We start from the raw sequence: 24,195 nt of genomic DNA, 5'->3' as shown, positions 1-24,195 counted from the left end.
TGTCCCGCCACGAACCAACAGTTGTCCGTTGCGCTCCTCCATTCCAAATCACGCAGCCATGTCTTGTCGCCTCGGGAACACACCCTGACTCACCCGGAAAGGGGCTCTGCTCGTGCTGGCGGTCTGTTCGCGTCGAGAGCATTGAATCAGCGACGGATGGAGGCAGGCAAGGGAAAAGCCAAGCCCGGCCGTGTGCTGTAACGCCATCCAGCTTCTGAAAAGAGCTCGGTGCCACCCGACGTTTACCGGTTTCCGCCCAGCGTGGGGGGCACCAGCTTGAGCGTTTTTGGCACCGGGCGGCGGCCCAGACGAGACAGAGTGGCCGAGTCTGGAACAAAGGACAAAGAGGAGCAGACACAACACTCGTCATCGGCCACCAACGGTCGGGCCGCCGCGTCTGTAAGAGCTACAAGGCCAGCCAAGCTTGAGCTTGGATTAGCTTCCCTCTGTCGCCCTTCGGGTTGACGTGGCCGGCCCTGCTTGCGCGTGCAGACACACAGCCAAACAGCAAGACAGACATTGGGACGATCTAGGAAGCCTCCTCCTTGTCACGGGCTCTCAATCATTTCGCTGCCAGCGCCGAATTGCTCGCTTTCCCTCTCCACACACACACACGCACGCACACCACACTCCCTCTCACATTCTCACACTCTCACACTCACGCACCTCCACCAAACAACCACAATCGCCCAAACACCAACAGCGGCTGTCGTCCTCGACTTCCTCCCCGCAGCTCCACCGCCAACCAGCATCCGTCCGCCCTCCCGTCTGTCATGCCAGCAGCTCCATGGCCGCTCGCTGCCGCTAATATCGCTCGGCTCGGGAGGGCCAATACGTCCCGGCCCTCCACTGCTACCATCTAACTCACTGCCTTACCTTCTAGCTGCCTACTTATCAGACCCTTCATTGCAGGGTGTCCCCTGCTATTTGACTCGAGGCTCGCCAGTCTTGCGAGTCTCCGTCTGCCCGCATTCCCCTCCTCAACCTACGACTCTCCAAATCACCCCTCCCTTTCCTTCTGTTCTCTTCGAGTCAAAGCTCAGATCGAGACGCACGGGGTTGTGCCCGTTGTCCGTCCCAATTCTACAAATACCCACACCCCTACACGAGCCAAGAGCAACCCTACCGCGGTACGGTGTCACCCAGAACCGACCCACATAGCGATACCATCATGCATCACCGGCTTATAAGTCAAGACTGATTGATATCTTTTCCGATCTTGCTACTACCGCCAACCGCCGCTCTCTGCGGCGTGTATATCATAAACCCTAGATATCGCCCATCGCAGAACCCTTCCCAGTTTCACTTTCTACAAATCAAAGATGACCAAGCTGCCGAGGAAAGCCGAGTATATAGTTGTTCCTGTTGCGCAACCACAACAACAACACTACCAGGGCTACATGCAGCAGCCGCCTCCCTCGCCCCTGTCACTACACATGCCGATTACCGCTGCAGCACTTGCTACCGCTGCCGCCGCCGTACCTTCCACCAATGCAGGCCGCATGATGACAGGTCCCGTCGGTAAAGAGGTTAAGCGCCCCGCATCGTCCTTGGGAGCCGCCGTCGTGGACACGGCCGACGATATTTGCGCCGGCCTCGAATTCAAGTTCCTCGTCCCGCGCCACCGCGCTGCCGTCGACGGCGGTAGCACCACTGCTGCGGCTGCCGCCGGTGGTGATCAGCAGGCCATTGCTCAGCTGCACCGCGATGTATATAGCGATATCGCCGAGAGCATCCGCGAGCGCGGCATGAAGCGCGCCATCACGATCCACAAGATCCAGGATGAGAAGCGCCAGGAGCGTGAGTACTGGCAGACACACTGGATCGTGAAAAAGGCCAACTCGGCCGAGCCCGTCGAGGTCGACCTGCGGTTTGCCGACCTGCTCTGGGTACCCCTGGAGCTATGCTCTCCGAAGCTCTGGTGGAGGGACCTGACCGTGCCGCAGACGATTCGTGACGTCGTGCGTAGCGTGCGGTTCCCGCACCGTGCCACCGTCAACTACACGTGCGACGTCCACGTCCACGTTGGGCGCAACGACGGCCTGCCCTTCACGTTGCTCACTTTCAAGCGCCTCGCAACCCTCCTTTGGCTTGCCGAGCCTGTCCTACGCAAAGTGCGTGACCCGCGGTCGCCCAACTATAGCAACATCTACACCTGGGGTGCCGAGCTGCGGAAGCACAGCCGCCTGGCGCTGAATATCGCGAAGGGTGAAGACTATAACAGGTCGCAGCAGCAACAGTTCCTCGCCGGCAGTAGCGGCAGCAGCCAGGGCGACGAGTCCGTCGAGTGGTATCTCGCTGCGGCCTGGCGGCGCCTGGGCGTCGACGACGCTGACCAGCACGATGCGCTCAAGGCCATCTGGCTGACCAAGTCCACTATGGAGTTGGGCAGGCTGCTCTCGGGCCGGGAGCGGCAGTACCGGCGCCTGGGGTTCAACTTTAGCGCCCTGGGAGAGGAAGACGACCGCGCGCGGACAGGGCCCCGGACCATAGAGTTCCGTGTGCTCGAGGGGACGCTTGATGCAGACCTTATTCTGGCCTGGGTCAATGTCTGTTGCACCCTAGCCGAGACGGCCACCTCTGAGCAGGAGGCGCGGTTTGTCACTGTGGTTAAGTACCTGCTCGGCAAGGCCCGTGAGATGGACGCGAACGAGGGCGCGGCGCTCGACGGCGAGTTTGCCGAGCTGATGCGTCGGCTCGGGGTCGACGAGGAGATGAGCGAGCCGCTGCTGGCGAAGGTGCGGTCGAACTATGGCTGCTTAGAGTGAACGATGAGGTTAGTTGCATAGACAGAGGAGGGCAGGGAAAGAGATAGATGGTACGATTTCGGGCGTGATGTTCTGAGTGGGAAGATTTAGTTTCTTGATCTCTGGATTCCCCTATCTCATTTCTTCGAGCGTCTTTGGACCCGTTTTTTTTTTCTCTTTTTCCCCTTTACTTTCCTTTTTTCTCTTTTCTCTTTCTTTTTCTTTTCTTTTTGGAAGAAAGTTTTTTTGGAAGATAGGACTCTAGACCTTGCCGCGAGGCCAACTCTGCATAGGCGGCACATCTCTTTTGGAATCGACATATTCTTATACTTAGCCTGAGTACTGCAGGGACTCTCACCACAATGACGTGGTAGGATCCCGGCTGGGCTGTGATGGCTTGCATATGACGATGAATATGCACTTCTGAGGGGAGTAGGGATGAGCTGCATTTCCGGTAGTCTTTTTGCAACGGTGAGAGCATGCGTTGCTTACTCTATTTTTTGCTTCTTCTCGGTGTTACTGACATATCGAACAGAATAGACATGGGTGGACATTGAGCTGACCAAGATAACCCCCATTGTCTAGTAGCTATGAGAGGTATAGTTCGCTTTCTGTCTTGACACCCGCGGAAGATAGCTGATGAACCATCGCCGTGTCTATGAGGAGTGTGCGGACAGGTTGACGATGGCGCCAACAGCTCCTGGGAGAGACCTTACCGTCGAATTTACCTACAGACGAGACCTGACAGAGCTGAGAACTCCATATGAACCTCGACATGGCCATCGCCCAATGACAGTCCAAGGCTACTTTGCTGGCGGAAGTGAATTCTCGCGCGAATTATAGATGAGGCAGAGTGATATCTGCTAGGGGCTGGGTGGCGTCAATGAGATCCGATGGGCTGGCTCGGTCAGGGGCACAGATGCAAGTTGGAGAGGAGGGTACCTGTCGAGAAGTACAAGTATGGACCAAGCAGTCTAGACCTTGGTCCGATCCCGGATTACGCACGAGCCCCAGCTCTCATATGTACGTGAGAGTCCTCGATGCACTGTCTCTGCCTTCTTTCCGCTAGCCTGAATGGGCGAAGGCGGCACCTGAGAGGGAAAGGGTCTGAGCAAATCTGGGGTAGAAACATCCGACGGGTAAAACCCTCCACGACTTTTGGAGCCGATGGATATTTGTTGGTTTGGAACAGATCGTGGCGTCCCTCCCCCAGAACGAGGTGCAGCGGTGGTGGGTGTGTGTGTGTGCGTGTGTATGCGGCGATGGGTCGGGCGTTGATGATGGGCGCGAGACGAGAGACGTTTGACTGAAGGTGTGCCTCGGTGCAGCATCGCGTCGAGATGACGAGTGGGGAGCAACAGTGGCGGTACGTACCCCAGTCCGAGCTGGGCGCTGCAAGTGCCGGGTTGAAGGCCCACAGGCGCTGTCGCCAATGAGCGGCAGTGGCGCTGAACGGGGGATGGGGGGGGGGGGCGCTGGTCTGGGGAATCCACAGCAGCGCGAGGTGCGATTCGGGGAATATTTCCTAGTGGATCGCCCTCCCCGTGCGTGCCCTTTCTCCGCAGTGAGCAGGGTCTACTTTTTGGATACGATGATGCTAGCCTGGAGCTTGGCCATCACTACTCCCATACGTCGTTGGACGCATCGCCGAACCAACTCGAACGATGTTGGTTTCCCGCCTGCTTCTTGTCCCCTCGTCCCCCGCACCCATCGGACTCCACGTCACGGTCTCCTCCTTTTGCCCACAGGCCCAGAGCAAATTAGAGTTGATAAGCATGAATGGACGGGCCCCCATCGAAGCAACGAAGCGCACCCAAATTGCCAAAAGTGATCACCGATGACAGACCTCCTCCGCCTCCACATCCGTCGGGTCTGGGTTGTATCCATGGACCCAAACATTAGGGAAGATGTAGGCCAAATTCAAACGGGCCGAAACCTGCTGGGTACCCCAGGGAACGTGCCATGCCTGCATACAAATTCTGCACTCGACAGTTCCGCTCACGTGTATCTCGCAGGTATCACTACTCTGAGGACAGACGATGTGCGAGGAAGCGAGAGGAGACACAGAGATCGATGTAACAACGGATGACAGTGTCGGCCTGGTAGTGGGTTCGGGGTGATCTCTCAAGGACCTGCCTTTTTCATCAAGTTGGTGATAAAGCTCGCCTCCTCCCTTCTCCTGCTCCCCGTTCGCGATTGATGCCCTTTCTCTCTCCCTCTTCCCAGTGCTCCATCTCTCCATTCTCCTCGCCACCAGCCCAAGCACCGACCGCCTTGTAGACATCAATTGTGTTGCGGCTTGCAGTTGTAGCGGAGAGCGCAATCGCATCTCTCTCGGCAAACTACAGTCTTCCAACACCCTCATCGCCCTTCCGCATCGCAGGATAAAGCCGCATTTCAAACGCGCTCCCAACATGGGCTTCAAGGACTGGGCCAAGAGGCGCGGCCTCATCACATCGGACCACAAGACTACACGCGCCGCCGAGCTGACGCTGCGCGAGTCCATCTACCCCATCTGCCTCGTCACCATCCTCTTCTTCCTCTGGGGGTTCTCGTACGGACTGCTCGATACGCTCAACAAGCACTTCCAGAACATCCTCCACATCAACAGGGCGCGTTCTTCTGGCCTCCAGGCTGCTTACTTTGGGTGAGTCTCCTTCCATTCTGACGGGCCTTTGCGCCAGCCGGATCCCAGGCGGGGCATCACACGCTGACGATTGATTCTCACTCAGTGCCTATCCGCTCGCATCGCTCGGCCATGCGGCCTGGCTTCTCCGTCACTATGGCTACAAGACTGTCTTCATCTGGGGCCTGTTCCTCTACGGTAAGCCAATTGCACCCCCACAACATAATACAGGATGCCCAGCATTGCTCCAGGCCCGTGCTGACCGCACAGCTCAGGCCTCGGCGCCCTCCTGGCCATCGCGGCCATCAAAAAGGCCAGCTTTGCCGGCTTCTGCGTCTGCATCTTCATCATCGGCAACGGCCTGGGCTCGCTCGAGACGGCGGCCAACCCGTACATCACCGTCTGCGGACCACCCAAGTACTCCGAGATCCGCATCAACCTGAGCCAGGCCTTCAACGGCATCGGCACCGTCGTCGCGCCCGTGCTCGGCTCCTACGTCTTCTTCGCCTTTGACGACACCCGCGCCCTGGCCAACGTCCAGTGGGTCTACCTCTCGATCGCCGTCTTCGTGCTGCTCCTCGCCATCGTCTTCCTCTTCTCCACCATCCCCGAGATCACCGATGCCGACATGGCCTTCCAGGCCGCCGAGACGCACGCCGGGCAGGACGACAAGCCGCTGTGGAAGCAGTACCGCCTCTTCCACGCCGCGTTCGCCCAGTTCTGCTATACCGGTGCTCAGGTCGCCATCGCCGGGTAAGTTTTCGTGTAAAAAACCCCGTTTCCTGGCTGGCCGGCCGCCGCCTTCCCCACCTCAACCAGGCAACAAGCCGCCGACTAACACCAAATCAGATTCTTCATCAACTACGTCGTCGAGACCTCGTCGTGGAACGACGTCGCGGGGTCCAAGTTCCTCGCGGGCGGGCAGGCCTCCTTCGCCGTGGGCCGCTTCGCCGGCGTGGCCATCATGCACTTTGCCCGGCCGCGGTGGGTCTTCGGCCTCTTCCTGACGGGCTGCATCGTCTTCATCGCGCCGACCGTCACGCAGCGCGGCAACACGGGCATGTCGCTGCTCTACGTCTGCATGTTCTTCGAGTCCATCTGCTTCCCGACCATCGTGGCGCTCGGCATGCGGGGGCTCGGGCGGCACACGAAGCGGGGGTCGGGCTTCATCGTCGGCGCCGTGCTGGGCGGCGCGTGCGTGCCGCCGCTCACGGGCGCGGCGGCCGACGCGCACGGCACGGGCAGGGCCATGGCGGTCCCGCTCGCGTTCTTCGTCGCGGCGTGGTCGTACGCGCTGTGCGTCAACTTTGTGCCTGCGTACCGCGACGTCGCGGACGCGTTCACGACGGCCGAGGTCGGCCTGCAGGGCCACGCGCGCGAGGACGGCGCGGTCGCCGTCGACGAGGAGAAGGGCGCTGGCGATGTGCAGAAGGTGGCGTGAGGGGGAGGTGAAGGGGGGGAGGGGTGAAAGAAGGAAGGAGCGGCGAAGGTGATTGGGAAGGTCTATCCCACCGACCCTGCATACAGGAATGAGGATGTGCACATAGGGAATGGATACGGTTGACGAGCCATATGGTTCATATGCGGAACAGGATACAGTGTCCTATCTAGGATGCGGCTTCAATTAACACGACTACAAGAGCCAGGTGCTATCAATCTGTGCATGACATATGATTCAGGATCTAATGGTGTGAATATTAAACTTGTATTCATGGAGCTATTACTTCCTGCCAGTGGCTCTGAAGCGGCCCAAAACGTTGAATCATCATTCCCGTAATCATACAATGCTCCTTAAAAGTACACAACACGCAAACGCCAACCAATGCAAGTGGCTTGATCCGGATCTGCTGGCTCAAGCCTCATGATGCCGCTCCTCATTTGGCGGAGCACTCCACCTCCTGCGCAAACTCGTGGCTGGACCCGGCGTCGGGAGGCAGGACCTCGAGCTCGGCGCACCGCGGCGCGAGGGTGATGGCGGCGCACTTGTCCGGGATGGCCTCGCCGGCGTAGGCGTACTGCAGCACGACGAACTCGGAGTGGTAGTACTCGAGCTCGCGCTTGCACGCCAGGAACGTGCCGTCCGGGCCCTCGAGGTTGACCAGCCTGCCGCCCTTGACCGTGGTGGGGCTCGACTGGCCCACGTTGACCACGGCGCCGTGCTCGCCCGGGCTGTCGGCGGCCTGCAGGCTCAGGCCGTAGGGGTAGAGCGGGGTGCCGCCGTCGGTGAGGACCTGCTGCGCCGGCGGCGCCGTGCCGTTGAGGTACCAGATCCGCGGCCCGCCGTCCTGGCCCGGGTCGCTGAGCACGGCGGCGTTGAGGCCCGCGCCCGTGTGGGCCGTGTCGAGCTGCCAGCCCGCCACGGGCGGGTCGAGCTCGCAGGCCGGGTCGGTGACCTTGGCGATGAGGGTGAAGCCCTTGGAGGTGTCGCGGGCGGCGAGGAGGGAGAGCGGGGACGCCGAGGTCAGGGCGGCGGCGTGGAGGAGGGCTAGGGAGAGGATGGACTTGGCGGAGTGCATTTTGGCTGTTTTTGTCTGTTTCGCCGTCACCCAGTGAGTGTGTGTGTATGTATGTGTATGTCGTGTGTGGTGATAGATAAGGTGTGGCTTGCGGATACAGGATGTTGCGGGGGGAAAGGGTGCGTGGGGTATCTAGATGGTTTGGTTTGGTTTTTGTTTTGGTTTGCGATGAGATTGAGGACAAGGTCGAAAGGAGGAAGGAGGAGACGAGCGAGCTTCTTATTTATCCCTTTTGGCAATCCGAAGGAGCATCTGAGGTCTCGTCGTCGTCGCCTGACCACAGGGATACGAGCATCCAGAAGGCTCAGTCAGCGCATCCAGAGTGCTCTGCTGCCGATCACTGGGTGCCGGATGCCGGTAGCCTGGCAAAGGATGACGATATTTCAGCAGGGTCTCTCGCCAGAACCTCCCGCCGAGAGACTGAGTGAGCACGCGCACGCAGAAGGGAAATACGAGATTCTAGGGTCGCTGCAGATCTCTGGCCTTTCGCCCCAAATGGTCTTCTGAGCTTGTCGCACGGAACTACTCTATTCGGGGGGGCATTGATTCAGTGATGGGCGTAGGGCAGGTGAAATTCAGGGTTTCAATTTCCCGTGTTGACCCAGAATCGCGGGCCGCCTGGCTTTAGTGCAAGAAACAAAAGGATAAAGAGGGCGGCACGACGTCATTCCGGGAGAAGAGGGCGGTGGGCCAGCCGGGAACCTTCGCAGCTCATAATCTCACATGGGGTTTCTTTATTGCTTTGTTCCATTGTTGCACTCCCAGGAGCGCCAGGACCCTTCCAATTCTAAACATAAAGTGGAGAGGGGAAACGGCTCTTCTGACGAAATTCTGGATCTCAAAAACGGGTCGAGACATCCATCAATTATTCTGGTATGACAGCATGAATGAATGTGTCTGTCCCTGAAGCAGCGAGCCGCCGTGCCCGGTCGCACGATTAGTTATTGTTTGACATCATGCCACCTTGTTTTGCTTGCGGAGTCTGAAAAAGAAGAAGAAGAAGAAGAAGAAGAAGAAGAAGCTACCAAGCCAAGCCCATGATCGATCGCTAAAACCGCCCAGGTCAAATCGCAATTCTTTGGATCACATCCAGGGTATCCTTCCAGACCCGCACTGACGAAGGTGGAGATGCGGCATCGTCACTCAGTCAAACAAACGAACGACCTCCCAATCCTCTGGAGGCAGGTCAACGGGAGCGGCATTTCTTCGAGGGCTGCTGATCCAACTTGAAACAATGGCACAGTTCTCCTTTCCTACAGCACACCACACATCCCTTTCTTCCCTGGCGATCTCGCCCAATATTCCCGTGGGTCTCCATTCTTTCCGCAACAGGGTTCGTCGGTTCGCCAAGACCGGCCGCGCAGCAAGGAGGTTGCGATCGGCCGCGTCTGCGATGCGGACCCCATTCTCAAGCAAAGGATCTGAAATGTCAAGGAGACTGACTCCGTTACAATAGAATTTGCCAGGACCGCCGTAGATCGCACCTCACAAGTATAATATTTCAAACTATCCTATATATTCCAACGTGACAACAAAGTACAGAGCAGACCTATATCGTCGACTTCATCAGGCATAAACTGGGCGGTGGTAGCCGGTATGAATCACTCCCCGGCTGTGAATATTGTACTAGGCCCAGCCGTCTCCCCGCGAAACCTAATGCTCTCCCCGGGCTGCCCCTCCCCTGAACGAGAAGCTGGAGACGCCGCCGGAGCTGAGCGACATCAGCCTCACATGGCGCACATGTCGTTGACGGTACCGGTCGAGTTGCCGCTGATGCTGATGCAGCCGGCGATGCAGTAAGAGTTACCGGCGATGCCGCCGAGGGTGTCGGTGCAGCGGAACAGGGTCCTCAGGAGCTGCGCGTCGTTGAGGGGAGGGATCGTCACAGTCCCGTTGACGGCGCTGGTCAGCTCGGCGATGGTGTATCCTAGTGGTGGTGGGTGTACCGTCAATACCCCGATCCTACGCAGACACCTATCGTTCGAAGAAAAGTCACAGCGGCTTGCTTACCGTAGTGCTCCATCATGCTGTAGCCGCAACGGTACTCCTGGTAGTTGCAGGGGTCCACGAAGGCGTTGGTGACCGGAGTGAAGGCCAGGAGGACGGTGGCGGCGACGCCGGCGAGGGCCTGGGTGAACATCATCTTGGCTAAGGTGTTGTGGGAGGGCTACTGAAAGCACGGCGAGGCTGTTGCGGGTACGGCTGCACAAGAGAATGGGAGCAGTGGGATATCGGGGAGTGAGTTGTGTGTGTGTGTGTGTGTGTGGAAAGACTGGAGATTAGGCCCAGGGTTGCAAGTGGAGAGAAGGCATGGGGTTTTATAAGCCGGACACAATCCGTGCTGTGCTCCTCGCACGCTCATATCACATGTATGTCGGGCTGTTCCCACGTTGCCAACGTGAGAGCCGGGTTGCTCAAAGGCGACACGGGCGGTGGCCAGACCATACCTTCGCATGGCAAACACAGATTCGAACTGACCAAAGGGGCAGATGCTGGAATCTCCCAAGTCGAAATCCGGAGAAGCAGCCGACGATCCTGTCTCAAGCTCGTCTGATGATAGAACGAGGCTTACGGAAGAACGCCATTCAAGATAAGACAACGAGGTCGGCAGACACCCGTCACGAATGTCAAATGCCGTATCGAGAACTCGTGCAGTCTAGAGAGTGTCGATCACACAAATTGTCGAAGCGTCAGACCATATAGGGAAAGCTCGGCACTCTTCCGAAGTGCCAGACACCCGTGGTGGCTGGACAATATAGCTCGGCTCTTGATTTGTGTTTTCCTCCTACCGGTGGTCTACGTTCTTAGTAGGGGTAGGAGTGTACGGGTAATTAGGAGATGGCATCGCCCGAGAAACGGTGAGGTGGCCGAGCCGGTGTCATCCTTAGATGCTAATTAGCGGGGGACTTGTTGAAGCCTGCCACATCTAGTCTGACTCTTTTGTTATCAAGAAGAAAGGCAAGCAACGAACGACTAAACAGGCGCCTAACAGAGAATCACCACCCACTTGGTACCTGAAGATCCTTCCGCATTAGGCCAAGGGACGATGTTGGTTCATCTTGAAGAATGCTCCAAAGAGTTTCCTGACGCTCAGTAAGGAGTCATTGTGGGAACAGCGATGCTTCAAAGAGACAATTCAACTCGGCTTGTTCGGCAACATGTGGCATGGGGTGACGAATATGGCAGAGGGACGAGAATAACTCCATTGCCGTGCTGACTATTCAGTCCATTTCAAGGAGAAGTGCCACATTGCTCACACAGGAAAAAGTGAAGAGAACAACGTAGATAGTAGATGGTCCCGCGTGCCACATCTCCGGAGAATTTCGCTCGTCAAAGACTGCTTTCGCCTTGTTTCGCCCTGTTTAAACAGAACAGCCGCGCTGGCCCACCCAGGACCCTGAGAACTTATGACAAACATATTCAGTTGTGGGAGAAGATCGACACTTCCTCGTCCATTGGCACCTGCAATACGACTGTCTCATTGCATAGGCAGGTGTTTGGGCGTGTTCATTGGCCTGGTACAGATGTCGTTGTCTTAAAGTGTCCAGTGAGCTATACCAAAACGGTTAGAACGCCTTTATAGTCCGCCTTGCCAATCCGCCGCAAGTGGCGCCGTGGAATGGGCCGACACCGACAGGGCCGGGTTGTTCCCCGCGGAAGGAATCCGTACCCGCGTACACCTCAAAACCTAACCAGCCGTCCAAGTAGCAGCAAATAGGATGTCATGAACTTTCTCTTGGTGTACGTATGGACAGAAAAGGCGTCGTCACGCATTCGGCCCACTTGACCCGGAAGTGGAATCTTGACAGCTTGCTGTTACATTCCGAGCAACGCTAATGCACATTCCAATCTACCTTGATAGCGGAACGCAAATAGTCTATCAACGCTCATCCCTTCCGAGTGCGGAAAGGCTGACATGCTTTCACTGCCATAGCAGTAAAGATCAAATAGGGTTGTCTGGAACTCGTTGTGAGGTGGCTGGCATTTCATGAGCGTGGCTCATGATCTTGACAGGCCGTGCGACTAAGACACGCTAGAGCCTTTTCAATGAGCCGGGAGAACCTGTCTGACTAAAAACGAGCATCCTCGCGGCTGAGGTGCGTCAAGAGTGATTCTCTGTTAGGCGTTCCGGTGTTGTCCAAGTATGGGCTTCCTCCCTTCCACCTAGGTACTCGGACTGACGGGTCTTTCAATTCTTCGCTTAACTTTGCTAGGTTGAGAAGGATGATCTGACTCTGCCAAGCTCCTGGTCGCAGAAGCCCTACCTACCTCCTGTAGTGAAGCATTCAGCTGACGTACTCAAACTTGCTTCTGATATACCAAGATACTCCACCCCCCAGATTCTAGGTGGCTGGGCATTGTTATGGTGCCTTCATCCATATCCAAACATAGGTAGGTCGTCCGGAATATAGTACTTGAACCCACACCTTGCAAATATGCGCGTAGTTTCTCCTCCTTTCTCATTTGTGATGGCGATCATGGTCTTGTTTTCCCAGGTAATTTGGTCAGTGTACTGAACCGTCCTTCATTCTCTCCGCTGCTACTACCTTACGACCCGTCTCTCGTTACTCTTCATCCCTGTTCTCTCTTGCTTATCAATTTCCCTCGCACATTCCCTCGCTTTTTGGTGGCCATGTGGTTATCCACGGAGCTTGCCACCTTGCTCTCCTTTCTTCACATAGCCCGGGCGGGCAGCCTCATCGACAGGTCTTCACCACGAGACCTGGTTGTCCCCGAGGCTTCCCTGGAATCAGACTCTCAACGACAGTGAGTACCTTTGCTGTCTACTTGGATCAGTCATGACAGACAGATATTATGCACGACTGGCACCTTATCGAGGAGTAACTAACCATCTCTGCCAGACTCCCAGTCCAGCAATTCTTGCTCCAAGTTGAATCACATCGACGTCCGGGCCGGTGGCTGCGCAGGAGGCATGCAACCGGGCCGTTCGTCTGCCCCGACGGCATCTGCCCCGTCTGCCAGGTAGCCACGGTCTTCACCCTCGTCGGCGACCAGCTCTACGCGGACAAGCGGCGCATCGCCGCCACCGTCGGCAAGGAGCAGGAGCCGCTCCTCGCCTGCGCCGCGGAAGCAACCATCAGCAGTGGCTTCTCGGTAGCGCAGGGCTACCTCGAGTGGAAGAACACGAATGTCACGCACCCCGACACGAGGTTCTGCCTGTCGAGCTCGAATTCAATACTCGCCCTGTTCAACGCCACGGGGACGCCGCCGGATTGCGCGCCGGTCAACCTGAATTATGTTCCGAGTGAGTACCGTACCATCTCCCTTAGCCATGGTCAGGTTCCCCCCCTGCTGACATGGCAAAAGTCGACCAGTGCTCAATACCAGGCGTTTCCGCCTCGCCAGTGAACATAGTAATAGAAGCCGGAACCGGCGGCGGCATTCAGGTAGGAGGAGCACCCGCGGGTGGTAAAGCTCCCCCGACGGTGCAATGGTCAAGTAGTGGCGGTAGTCAGGGGTCGTGGTCTGGCTCGCCGAATACGGGAGGGTCGCAGGCAGGGTCCGTGTGCCGGACCTGTGCCCAGCCAGGGTCATGGACTGGCTCCGGTAGCTCTGGTGGTTCGCAGAGTGGCGGCTCGGGTGGGTGGCAGTCAGGCTCTTCATCCAGCTCTGGCTGGACCTCGTCAGGTGGATCAGGGTCCTTTCCCGGGATGCCTGGATCACCTGGTAGCCCTGGCAGCCCTGGCATCTCGGGCAACCATGGAGCACCCGGTACGCCAGGTAGTCCAGGTACGCCGGGAGCGCCCGGTGCTACAGGACAACAAGGTTCTCAGGGGCCTCCCGGTCCAGCCGGGGCAACGGTGCAGGGCCCTGCGGGTCCAGCCGGGCCAGCTGGCAAGGACGGTACTGATGGCACAGATGGGAAAGATGGCACCGATGGTAGTGACGGCAGTGATGGAAAGGACGGCACGAACGGGGCCGCGGGGACGAATGGGCAAAACGGACAGAACGGGCAGAATGGAAAGAGCGGAGCCAACGGCCAGAACGGCCTGAACGGCTTCAATGGCATGAACGGGGTGAACGGGACAAACGGCGCTCAAGGTCCCGCCGGAGCAGCCGGCCCTGCAGGTGCTCAAGGTCCTGCAGGCGCGCAGGGCGCCACTGGTGCAACCGGGGCTACGGGAGCTACCGGCGAGACCGGGGCAACGGGCCCAGCAGGACCCCAAGGCTCGACGGGCGCTCAAGGTCCCGAGGGACCTCAAGGTCCGGCCGGCCCCCAGGGCCCCGCAGGGAACGGGACGATCATAGTCAACGGCACCGCTGCCGGGTACACCACTGCGTACGGGTACCTGGGGTGCTATGTCGCAGCCTCGGGTGGCGCCTACGGCCTCAGCCCCCCGACAGCCCAAGAGGTGGTCACGGTCTCCGTTGACGAGTGCGCAGACTTTTGCTCCGCCTCTCCCGGCGGGCGGGCGCGGTATTTCTCCCTCGGGACAGACGCCAACGGGAACTCGATATGCACCTGCGGCAACAACCTTACGGGCTACGACTACGCTCAGATCGGGAGGCCGTTTGACTGCAACTCCCCTTGCAACTTTACTGCTCATGCTGACGTGTACTGCGGTGGGAGCTTTGGGACAGTACCTTTGGTCAACATGTTCGGAGCATTATAGCATCCAGTCCCTGTCTTTGATCTCCCCCCTGGTGTACATATTACAAACAATGGAGCTGCCGTCTTGGGCTGTGTTATATATGAGTACTAGCATTCGCAAATACAGATTTGAAGATACTTAGTACTCTTCGGTGCTTTTTTTGTAGGAATGAGAACAGCTTGACCTGACCCTCATCTTAACACCGCTATCACAGCTCAACTATCTTGATGACACTCAGGGGTCATCGGTCTCCGGCATGCAGAAATCTTAAAGAGCAAAAAGTACAGAAAAAGGAAAAAGGAAAAAAAAAAAAAAAAAACTCACAGACTCACCCGGAGGGGAGCCTGCTTCGAAAATCCCTAATAGAGATTTTACTGCCGCACAGGGTCGCACTGCCGTGGGCGTCGAGGTGCCCCTGTGTTGTCGTCCGGTTTTTTGTCGAAAGGTATTATTTCGTCATCGGGGATCGAAACCCGAACCACCTCGACCTGCCTTTGCAACAATCTCGCGTTCTTCCCGCTTGACCATAGCGGTCTTTTCCTCCCCGACAACCGACTGCCTTGACCTCGCCTATAAGGGCTTTGTGGTCCAGGCGTCCCTCCTGAACGCAAGGACCCCTCCAGCTGGACCCACCCGGCGACGGCGTCGGCGAGGTCGACGATGACCCCGAGCTACTTGATGGAATTTCGTAGGCACCCAACGCGAAGAACTTTCATGAAATGCCGATTCTGTCGCATTTGGCAAGCAGCTTCAATATTGGTTGCCCCCCACATAATCCATATCGAGAGAAAAGAGTTGCATTTAGTTTCCAATAAGAATTTAAGAGACCTATACAGCATCCAGTCGAATTAGTTCTCACCTAAGCTCCAATGGCTTCGTGTATCGAAGAACTCGTCTTCATCAGACTCCGCCATCTCTCCACTATCCGTCCAACATCCCAGGATTGAATCACTTCCCGTGAATTCGTTGATGCTGCTTCTACCTCCTGCAACTTCCAAAGTAGTGAAACTCCGCTCTGAACCACCTTGTTCATCGTCCAAACTCTGCCTCCGTCCCGCTTGTTGATCACCGACCACACGCAGTCTTAGTAACCGGTTCCGGTCTCGGATTTCCTGCACCAGATCTTTGAAGGCGTAGAATTCCTCTTGGGTAGGTCGTCTCACACCTGGAGTCATTCTAACTACCCACTCGGGGTCAATCATTCTCCCCGCTATCAATCTCAGCGGTGTGTGGCCGTGGTTGTCGACCGCATCAGGGCATATGCCATGAATTTTGGCTCGGCGGAGGACCTCGATCAGCTCTGCATCGGCAGTCATGGCAGCTATGTGCAAGATACCACGTCCTCGGTCGTCCACAGCATTGAGCGCAGCGCCTAACTCGATAAGGACATCCGCGAAAGCCGTATTGCGACTTCCTATGCTGACTAGTAGCGGAGTTTCATTGTGCACTGAACAAGGAATATCCAAATCTATTCCAGTGCTCATCAGGATTTCCAGGGACCGTTTCCAACTGGATCGGAATTTGGATGTGTCCGGAAAAGGGCTATGTCCACACGTAGGTGCCAGCAAATCCTTTTGGCTACCATCGCGTTCAGTAACCTGGGCTCCGTGATCCAATAGAAGTAGTACCATTTCCGGATCATCAATTGCTAACATGAGAGGAGTTCGTTCTGATTTGCCATAGATGTTGGGATCTGCACCATGAGCAAGAAGTAGTCGAGCTATCTCTACCTGTGTAGAATGTAGCGAGATGCAGGCCAGCTGGAGGGGGGTGAATCCGAAGTTTCTGTCCCGTATATCTGCATATGCCCCGTGTTGTAGGAGACTAGCGACAGAGAAGGCATCCCCGTGAAGAACTGCAACATGTAATGGGGCCATCCCTAGATTGTTCATTTTGTTCAGATCACCTGGATCTTGTGAGATTGCTGTCGCGAGAGTCGATGATCCAACTCCCAGTACAGCGTCATGAATCGGAGATGATCCCGTATACTTGTACAAGCCAGCAAGCTGCTTTTGTATCACCTGGTCTCTTGGAGTGCGTGGGATCCAACCAAAGAGCTCGCTTTGATAGCTCCAACTGACTGGTGAGCTGTAAATACAAGATCAGCTCGATCAGATCATTTGATGGCGACATGTGCTTACCAATTGTATTGGTCTTCAAGCTCAACATCAAACCCTTGTCCAATCAACAGGTCGGCCACGTCCATGCGATTCCATATAATCGCAGTCTGTTTGAGAATTTCTCAGTTAATGATGATCATCATATATGCCTTTGATTGCGTACCAGAACGAGTGATTTACCCGTTGTATTAATGTCATGTGGCAAAATCTCTTTGGTGCTGATCGCGTTTTGTAGCCAGGCTATGTCACCCATTCTGACAGCTTCCCAAGGATCATCTTTTACCAGCACGCGAGGGAAACGCAAGTAAATCGAGGCATTTAGACCTAATGGGCCATGCCACAAAACAGAAGCATATACAGCTCGAGAAATGAACCACCTGGGGAAATGGTAGGCCAGGCGTACTGATGACCTTCGACCAGAACAGTCAAGTCTGTCGCATTTCTGACTGGAGAGAAGCGGTATGCCGTTATACTTCATAAAAAGAGCCCCGAGTGCTGCCCGACACCACTTCGGCATTCCAGTACAGGTTACCAGATGGCACTGGCACGTGCAATGAGGCGGACAAACCCTTGTCAAGAGGGCGGGGAAGGACACTATGTCATTTGCAGTATCTGAGGTCCTTGAAACTGAGTGGATGCGGTCGATCGTTGCGTACTCGGAGTCGGCTAACCGGACTAGATTCTCGAGGTCCAAGCATTTTGTATACACCCGATGGTTTCCCTCTTGATACATTTGAGTCAATCTTTGCATCGCCTGTTGGACTGCAGCTAGTTGACCAGCTTGTTGGGCGCTAATGTCGCCGATTATCAGCACAAATGAATTTGCAAGCTTGATACTGCTTTGATGGACTTTACCTTCGCGAAGTCTGCAATGCGACAAAGGCCAAGTTCAAATAGTCGCAGGTCCTCTTAGTACGGTTGCGGAGTGTTGCCAAGTGCTCCCTCTCCCTGGTCCAGCGCCGTTTAGATATCCTCTCGTGTGCGCCGCCTTCTTTGTTCGTCTCTTTCTTTACCGATACCTTCATTCTCCCACAAAGAGCATCCAACTCCTGAACAAGCTTCTCCAAGTCTGTCTTGCAATTCTGCAATGCAACAGAGTCGGCGCCAGTGGCTTGTATAGTGGCTCGTTCGTCGTCGCCGTCGATGTTCACGAGTGCCGCATGGACCTGCGCAAGGATCGCTTGAAGGCCGGTAAGCTCGTTGGTAAGGTCGAGAAACTCGGCTGGAATATTGCGGATGGAGCGCAGATATTGGACGGCTTTGCCAACTCCTACGGTCGCTTGGACGATGGCAATGATGCTTGCTGACACAGAGAGGGGGTCCATCTTGAAAACGGTCAACGGCTCGATTATGACTTGCGTTTCGAATCGTACATCTGTCGTTAGAGATGCATCAAAGGCCCCAAGCCGGCTGGACTCGAGGGAAGCAGGATGGAAAGACATGGATAGTCAGGCTGAAGCAGAAGTGCAAGGCACCCCGCCTCGTTGACGATTATCTGGAACCAATCACTCAACCACACTTGATGAAGCAATGTAATTGGTCGGTCTGGTGATTTGCCCCATTGGATTCTCAATGGCTGCGTTTTCCGGTCGGATTGACCTGTATCAGCCTCCATCCACGCCTTATTGTTCCAGGGATTGCCACAAGGCCAACACTCGGACGGTTAAAGCACATTCCAGCTCAAATTCAAACGGTGTAAAACACTGAAGCGCTCTGAGAGATACAGTCTTCTATAATCGGCGTCGAAGTTGAATAAATTAGCGGTGTACGCTACTTTCAGAAGTGATCACCTGTGGTCATAAAAAGGCTACATGTATCCAGAACTTGTTCTCACATAGAAAGATGATATGGACCTCCACACTGCATGTTATGTTTCAGCAATGCCATATAGGCGATCATTATGTACAGGTTGAACTAGTCTAATGACAAACTTATTGGACAAACTTGATGTAGAGTAGATGCTGAACGAGTGTGGGAGATTCTGAACCAGTGATCAAACAACGTGAATGGAATTCGAAACCGGCCAAGTTGCTGTGACTACACAGTATGCTGAGGCCATGACCAGAGATCCACCTTCTCAAACAGCCAACGACTTCTTCCCAGTGCCGTAGTCGATGTTGTACACGGGCTGGGTCGTGAGCGCGACCGGAACGCCGAGCTGGTGAGGGCAGGTAGGCTCGTTGCTAACGTTGGGCGGCGGCAGCGTGCAGATCTCGTCATAGCCCCAGGTGCACACGGGGTTCAGGATGTTGTACAGCACGTTGTGTTGTCCGACCCAGGTGGCCGACGAGCAGCTGGTGATGAAGTTCATGCTGTTGGCGGCCGAGAAGGCGAGGCGGCCGCCGGTGCCCTTGAGCAGGGCCTTGCAGTTGGCGTTGCTCATGGGCACGCCCTCCCAGGTGGCGGGGATGCCGCCGCCGTACTGGGGCGACTCGGTGGCCGACTTGCCGACGTAGAGGTAGTTCCAGGCGTCGTAGCTGATGTCGTGGGCGCCGCCGGACTGGTCGATGCGCAGGAGGTAGACGGAGCGGCCGTTGGCCGAGACCTTGACGCAGATGTCGTTGCAGCTGGGCGACATGGGCCAGTAGGCCACGCGGTCCGTGTTGATCTTGCAGCCGAGGACTCCGATCGACGACGAGTAGCGGTCGTGGGGCGTGATGGAGACAGAGGCGGCACGCGGCATGTTGACGGCCGCAGCAGAAGCCAGCGCCGCGGAGGCAAGGAGCGAGAAGGCGTTGAAGATCATGATGTTTGATTGATGAAATGAATGGTAGTTCTATCTACGATATCGAAGTTGGTCTTGGAAAGAGAGCGCTTTGAAAGGTTTGAAGGAGTGTTGCGAAGAATAATGTCGTTGAGACTGTGTGTGGACGTCAAAGAGTGTGTGGTGATGTTCTTTTGATGTCAGTTGATGGAAGGCTACGAAGTAAAGGGTCCATCGAAGGCATTATATAGTATGGAGAGCACGATACACGATAGGGTCGCTGATGAGGGCTGTAACGTTGAGTGAGAGTGGCTTCGTCCCATCTGACCGTAACTGCCACTCTCTTGTGACCGCACTGCCTTTACGCCGGAGTCAGAAATCGACCTTACTCTATCAGAGCACATGAAAGCAACACAGATAGGTGACATTGCACAGATGTGAGCGAGTCACGAACCTCAAGTCTTCGAGGGTGACAGAAATAGGAAGGTGACAAGGGTCTCGATCCGTACCTTCAATGCAGGGTCTCGAAGGAATAAAGAGGAGGCTAGCCTGGCGATTTCGACACACCCGCCCGCCTGATCCTTGCAAGGCATGTAACATACAAATTGAAAGGCACGAATACACGTGATGATGAGATGCCCATCTCTTTTCAACTTGCTTGCTCACTGTGTGCTGGATAGCTTGTGCATATTTGGATGCCATAACAAATTTACTACGCATTCGAGGTCAGACGAAGGACAAAACACTAGGTAACTCAGAGAACGGCGAGCTGGAAAATATGAAAAATGGCTCGATGGATTTTGGGCTGAGAAGAAGACATCACACCTCGATTCGGCATAGGTTACGTCTGCTTACTGCAGGTACATGGCGCCGAGACAACGTGCCCGCTGCGCCTCTCCCTAATTCAGACCACGGTCCCAACCTCTGACCAACTGCTAAGTCCTTTTAGGTTCTGCCCCTGCGTTTAATGCAACCCTGAATCGTAAAGAGTCTCCCCACTGATATGGATTACCTTTGGGGGCGGATGTTTCAGGAGTAGCATTCAATATCATTGAACATGCTTCAACTGTTTGCTATCACATACCTCGCAAGTGGACGCAAGTAACAATGACCTCTGGTCCAGATTTGAGCTCACCAGCAAAACTCTTTAGTCATCCTCTTGCGTCTTCTAGCGTACGCGAGAAAAGCTGCATGCGATTCATCGATGCGGCGCTAGCCACGATGTAAGCTGCAGCAAATTGCTCAACCAAATAAGAAAGCATCCGATCTTTGGAGCAGCATCATTCCACCAACGGTTCCTCGGCAGTGACTTTGCGCGAAAGCCGCCGCCACCTGCAACCCTGGCATTGTCACGCCTTGCCAGCGTGCGTCATTCGCAAGCCAGGTGGACTGCTCTGAGTAAGCTTACTTAGGTTCGGATGAGAGCCCACAAGGCTGAAGGCTGACGCTGTCTAATTGCATTCTCTCAACACAAACTATTTTGTGACACTTAGTGGTAAGGAGTTGGATGGTTTCAGATGTCAAAGCTCATGTTCAGCAGGAGCATCGATGGTGGGAGCGGGAAGAGCGGATGACACACACCCCTCGCAAGGGAGCATCGAATTTGAATAGACAATTGAACTTCTGCGACAAATAGCCCCAATTCCTACCTTACTCAAAGAGACTGACTAATCCCCCAATGTGCAGCGTATGCTCCTCACCAGAGGGCAGTGTGATGTTCTCGACCCCATTCTTATGGTACACCAGAATAGTGCCATCGACACCCAGGTCGCCTGACTGGATCGTCACGTTACCGCTCCTAGCCGTCATCGTGATCGAGGTCGTACCGTTGAGCGGTGTACTCTCCTTGCCACGGTAGTAGGTGAAGCTTGAGACCGATACATTGTAGCTCGGGTAGACTTCAATGACTAGGTGCGGTTTCCAGTTGGCCACCCACTTGGCATTTCCTTGGAACACATCGCCGGTGGGAATAATAGCACCTTCGCGGACATAAACCGGCGAGTACTCGAGAGGCATGTTGGTAATCTCGTGGGTCTCGCCAGGCTTGAAAGTCTGGCTCTTGTTAAAGTATTCGAGGAATCGGCCTTGTCCCCTCGGAAAGTAGACCGTCCTGTTCCCACCCTGGGTGACGATAGGCGCGACGAGAAACTCCTTTCCAAATGTATACGCATCTCCTGTCTCGGCTACTTTGTCGTCATCCGGATATTCCAGGAACAAAGCCCTCATGACAGGCAATCCCGTCTGGCTCGCTGCATACGCATAGCTCCGGATATAGGGAATGAGGCTCGTGTGAAGGGCAGCGGTATCCTTCAGCACCCGGACTAGCCGAGGGCTGTAGTCGTACCACGGCGTGTGTTTGGTGCCCACCATAATCTCGTACATGGGCGAGAAGGCGCTGAAGTGCATCCACCGAGCCCAGAGCTCCTCGGTAGGCGTGCTGTTTGTTCGGAGGTAGCCGCCCGTGTCCGAGCCCCAGTGAGAGAAGCCTAGCAGTCCGGCGCGGATTGCCGACGCGACAGAGTATTGCAGGCCGGTGAAGTTGGCCTGGGAATCGCCGTTCCAGATAGCCACCTTTGAGCGTGATCGGTCAAAGGCTGAACGAGCAAACGAGAAGAAGTTGCCCTTGCCCCATACCGTTTCCATGGCTTTGTAGCATAGCTCATTGAAAAGAATGCTTTGCAGATTCTGTTCTGCGTCAGGCATTTCTCGTTCCTCGCCGCGATCGATTTTGAAGCCCTTGACTCCTATTCTAGCCAACGAGGTGAGCCGTTCAAGAAGGTAGCTGTAGGCCGCAGGGATAGAGAGGTTCAGTGCAGGGCCAAGGAATTGGGTACCGTCAAAGCCGGGGAATAGCCACCCGTTCGCCATGGAGGTGTTGTACAGCTCTGTGTAAAGAAAGGCGCGGTTGGCCACCCAGGCCTGAAAGTCGTAACCTTGCGACGACAGATTGGCAATAAAAGTCCGCGGATCAGGGTAGTTTTTCGGGTCAAAGTCAAAATTGCCAAAGGACCAGTTTCCCGTCCCGTAAGGCCCTTGCACCTCATGGTCAGTAAAGGGCATAGACTGTTGGAGTTGCTTGAGAATCACATACTGTCTGCAAATATGGCTGTAGCTCTGATCTGATTTTGCTTCAAATGCTTCATCACATCGTGGAAATTCTCATCGGCTCTAGACACCCCCTGGTGGAAGTCCTCCTCGAAGTTGTCCGACCAGAAAATTGGCCCGTAACCCGAATCGATAGGCATTTCAGGCTTGCTGGATAAGTTCGCGTATCGCATCAGCAGCTCGGTAAGATTGCTATTGTACAGCACATTGTATGTCAACTCGCTTCCATTGAAGCTGAAACTGGCCGTGCCAGGCTCGGAGAAGTCAAAACTTCCGAACTGCAGCGAGTCGACGTACACGCCGAATCCAGACCGGGAAAAGAAGAAAGGCGCACGCGCATTAGCCCAGTTGATGCCGGGCCTATCCGTGCCAAACAGGCCGATATCAGCATGATTCTGTCCCGCATTGGCAATGCTGCCATTCCACGGGTAGCTCCAAACACCGTAAAGCGTGTCATCTGGCGCAAAGGTGAAGGTGGCGCCAACGCTGCCGGAGTTCGGATACGATGCCTTCACTTCCACTGCGTCAGGGGCGATACTGTTCCATTCTGTATGCGAGCCGTCCTCGTGGGACACTATCTCGCGGCGATGCTTGTGATAAAACGAATCAGGGAATGGGAACGTGCCGGCGATGAGTTCGTTGCCCACGCCAACGCCTTCATGAATGAGCTTAAGGTGGCCAGGAGAGTTGCTCATCATCTCCGCTGAAAGCGCCTGGCTAGCAGGCACCAGCAATGTCACTAAGATGACCCAAAGGCGGGAATCAGAGAACGCCATGATGTTGGAGTTTTCGCCGTATCTGGAATCTTCCTCGACTTGAAGAACTCGCATCGGTCTGGAAGAGATTCAGATTCACCGCGCTCGTTGAAGGGATGAGATCGTTGTATATTCACTCTACACGCGTAAATTGCACCACCGGTCTTCCCGTCCGCCGGTGTTCAGCCACCAGAATCTCATCGCTCCAGCGCCTCAAGATGCAGGTACAAAGTGCGGGACGATTGCTGCCGGATATCTTCCAGATTAAGTCGCCCCCAGAACCATCCAGCGGGCTGCCATGCAGATTCCGGCGCGGCATACCACAGCCAATCCTTCCTGGATAGATAACAGATCCACGAAAAATCGAGCGTTCCCTGCTTTTGAGGAACTCGTGGCGACATGGCTTTCGCGTTGGTCACCCACGCGTGCTTGATTCACCCACTTCGAATCCTCATTGGATGGGCAGTTTTTCATACATACATATACAAAACAAAACCGCTCCAATGTACCTGCAACAGATTTTGCTTCGGTTTTCTCTCAATCACATCATGGTATACGTCAAACCGAATGTCTCTCGGGGAAAGTGCTCGCTCAGACCAAAGGCACACCATATGATCGATCTATCGGGAGCATATTTGGGCATGGAGTCTTCATGAGTTGAAATTTGAGCCAGTATAAAACCCGATTTATGCTGGATCTTCGAGAACGAGAAAGGATATTGAATGGGTTATGCGATCGCAGGTCCGGTCTCGCGAGTGGCTGAGGGAGCTGAATCAGCCGACCAAATTCACGATGGGCCAATTAGCCGATGAATATAGCGAGCAAACGCAGCTTGGGGGAGGTGGAAGGCACCACCTTTTCGTTTCAACCTCTCCAGAGTTCTAATTCTCAATTCAAGGTAGCAAAGTAATTCGGGTGCCACATTTGACAACCGACATGTGCAATGAGGCAATTTGGATTGGTCTGGACAGGAAGTTAGTATCAATTTCGCCAGATCATACCAGCCTT

General features: G+C 55.3%; 8 protein-coding genes across 8 annotated transcripts; 3 read left to right on the top strand and 5 right to left on the bottom strand.

Moving 5' to 3' along the window:
* Positions 1–1,322: 1,322 nt before the first annotated feature.
* E0L32_007408 (uncharacterized protein) lies at positions 1,323–2,768 on the top strand (the record flags this gene model as incomplete). Its single annotated transcript, XM_031142149.1, has 1 exon — positions 1,323–2,768. One exon carries the CDS (start codon positions 1,323–1,325, stop codon positions 2,766–2,768), a length of 1,446 nt encoding a protein of 481 aa, XP_030993621.1.
* A 2,393-nt stretch (positions 2,769–5,161) lies between these two features.
* On the top strand, positions 5,162–6,814 carry E0L32_007407 (uncharacterized protein; the record flags this gene model as incomplete). Its single annotated transcript, XM_031142148.1, has 4 exons — positions 5,162–5,394; positions 5,480–5,571; positions 5,649–6,126; positions 6,223–6,814. The coding sequence occupies 4 exons, from the start codon at positions 5,162–5,164 to the stop codon at positions 6,812–6,814; spliced, it is 1,395 nt and encodes a 464-aa protein (XP_030993620.1).
* A 433-nt stretch (positions 6,815–7,247) lies between these two features.
* On the bottom strand, positions 7,248–7,889 carry E0L32_007406 (uncharacterized protein; the record flags this gene model as incomplete). Its single annotated transcript, XM_031142147.1, has 1 exon — positions 7,248–7,889. The coding sequence occupies one exon, from the start codon at positions 7,887–7,889 to the stop codon at positions 7,248–7,250; it is 642 nt and encodes a 213-aa protein (XP_030993619.1).
* Positions 7,890–9,032: 1,143 nt separating this feature from the next.
* On the bottom strand, positions 9,033–10,032 carry E0L32_007405 (uncharacterized protein; the record flags this gene model as incomplete). The annotated part of the gene is made up of 3 exons (XM_031142146.1): positions 9,033–9,327; positions 9,621–9,816; positions 9,900–10,032. 3 exons carry the CDS (start codon positions 10,030–10,032, stop codon positions 9,033–9,035), a joined length of 624 nt encoding a protein of 207 aa, XP_030993618.1.
* Positions 10,033–12,522: 2,490 nt separating this feature from the next.
* On the top strand, positions 12,523–14,524 carry E0L32_007404 (uncharacterized protein; the record flags this gene model as incomplete). Its single annotated transcript, XM_031142145.1, has 3 exons — positions 12,523–12,656; positions 12,752–13,155; positions 13,218–14,524. The coding sequence occupies 3 exons, from the start codon at positions 12,523–12,525 to the stop codon at positions 14,522–14,524; spliced, it is 1,845 nt and encodes a 614-aa protein (XP_030993617.1).
* Positions 14,525–15,351: 827 nt separating this feature from the next.
* Positions 15,352–17,948, bottom strand: E0L32_007403 (uncharacterized protein; the record flags this gene model as incomplete). The annotated part of the gene is made up of 4 exons (XM_031142143.1): positions 15,352–16,591; positions 16,645–16,730; positions 17,192–17,414; positions 17,479–17,948. 4 exons carry the CDS (start codon positions 17,946–17,948, stop codon positions 15,352–15,354), a joined length of 2,019 nt encoding a protein of 672 aa, XP_030993616.1.
* A 752-nt stretch (positions 17,949–18,700) lies between these two features.
* On the bottom strand, positions 18,701–19,369 carry E0L32_007402 (uncharacterized protein; the record flags this gene model as incomplete). Its single annotated transcript, XM_031142142.1, has 1 exon — positions 18,701–19,369. One exon carries the CDS (start codon positions 19,367–19,369, stop codon positions 18,701–18,703), a length of 669 nt encoding a protein of 222 aa, XP_030993615.1.
* Positions 19,370–20,977: 1,608 nt separating this feature from the next.
* On the bottom strand, positions 20,978–23,208 carry E0L32_007401 (uncharacterized protein; the record flags this gene model as incomplete). Its single annotated transcript, XM_031142141.1, has 2 exons — positions 20,978–22,359; positions 22,419–23,208. The coding sequence occupies 2 exons, from the start codon at positions 23,206–23,208 to the stop codon at positions 20,978–20,980; spliced, it is 2,172 nt and encodes a 723-aa protein (XP_030993614.1).
* Between the last annotated feature and the right edge of the window lie 987 nt (positions 23,209–24,195).

Source organism: Thyridium curvatum (genome assembly GCF_004353045.1).
Source record: "Thyridium curvatum strain D216 chromosome Unknown NODE_45_length_338668_cov_82.209118, whole genome shotgun sequence".
Taxonomy (NCBI): domain Eukaryota; kingdom Fungi; phylum Ascomycota; class Sordariomycetes; order Thyridiales; family Thyridiaceae; genus Thyridium; species Thyridium curvatum.
This window is presented reverse-complemented; position numbering and strand designations above follow the sequence as displayed.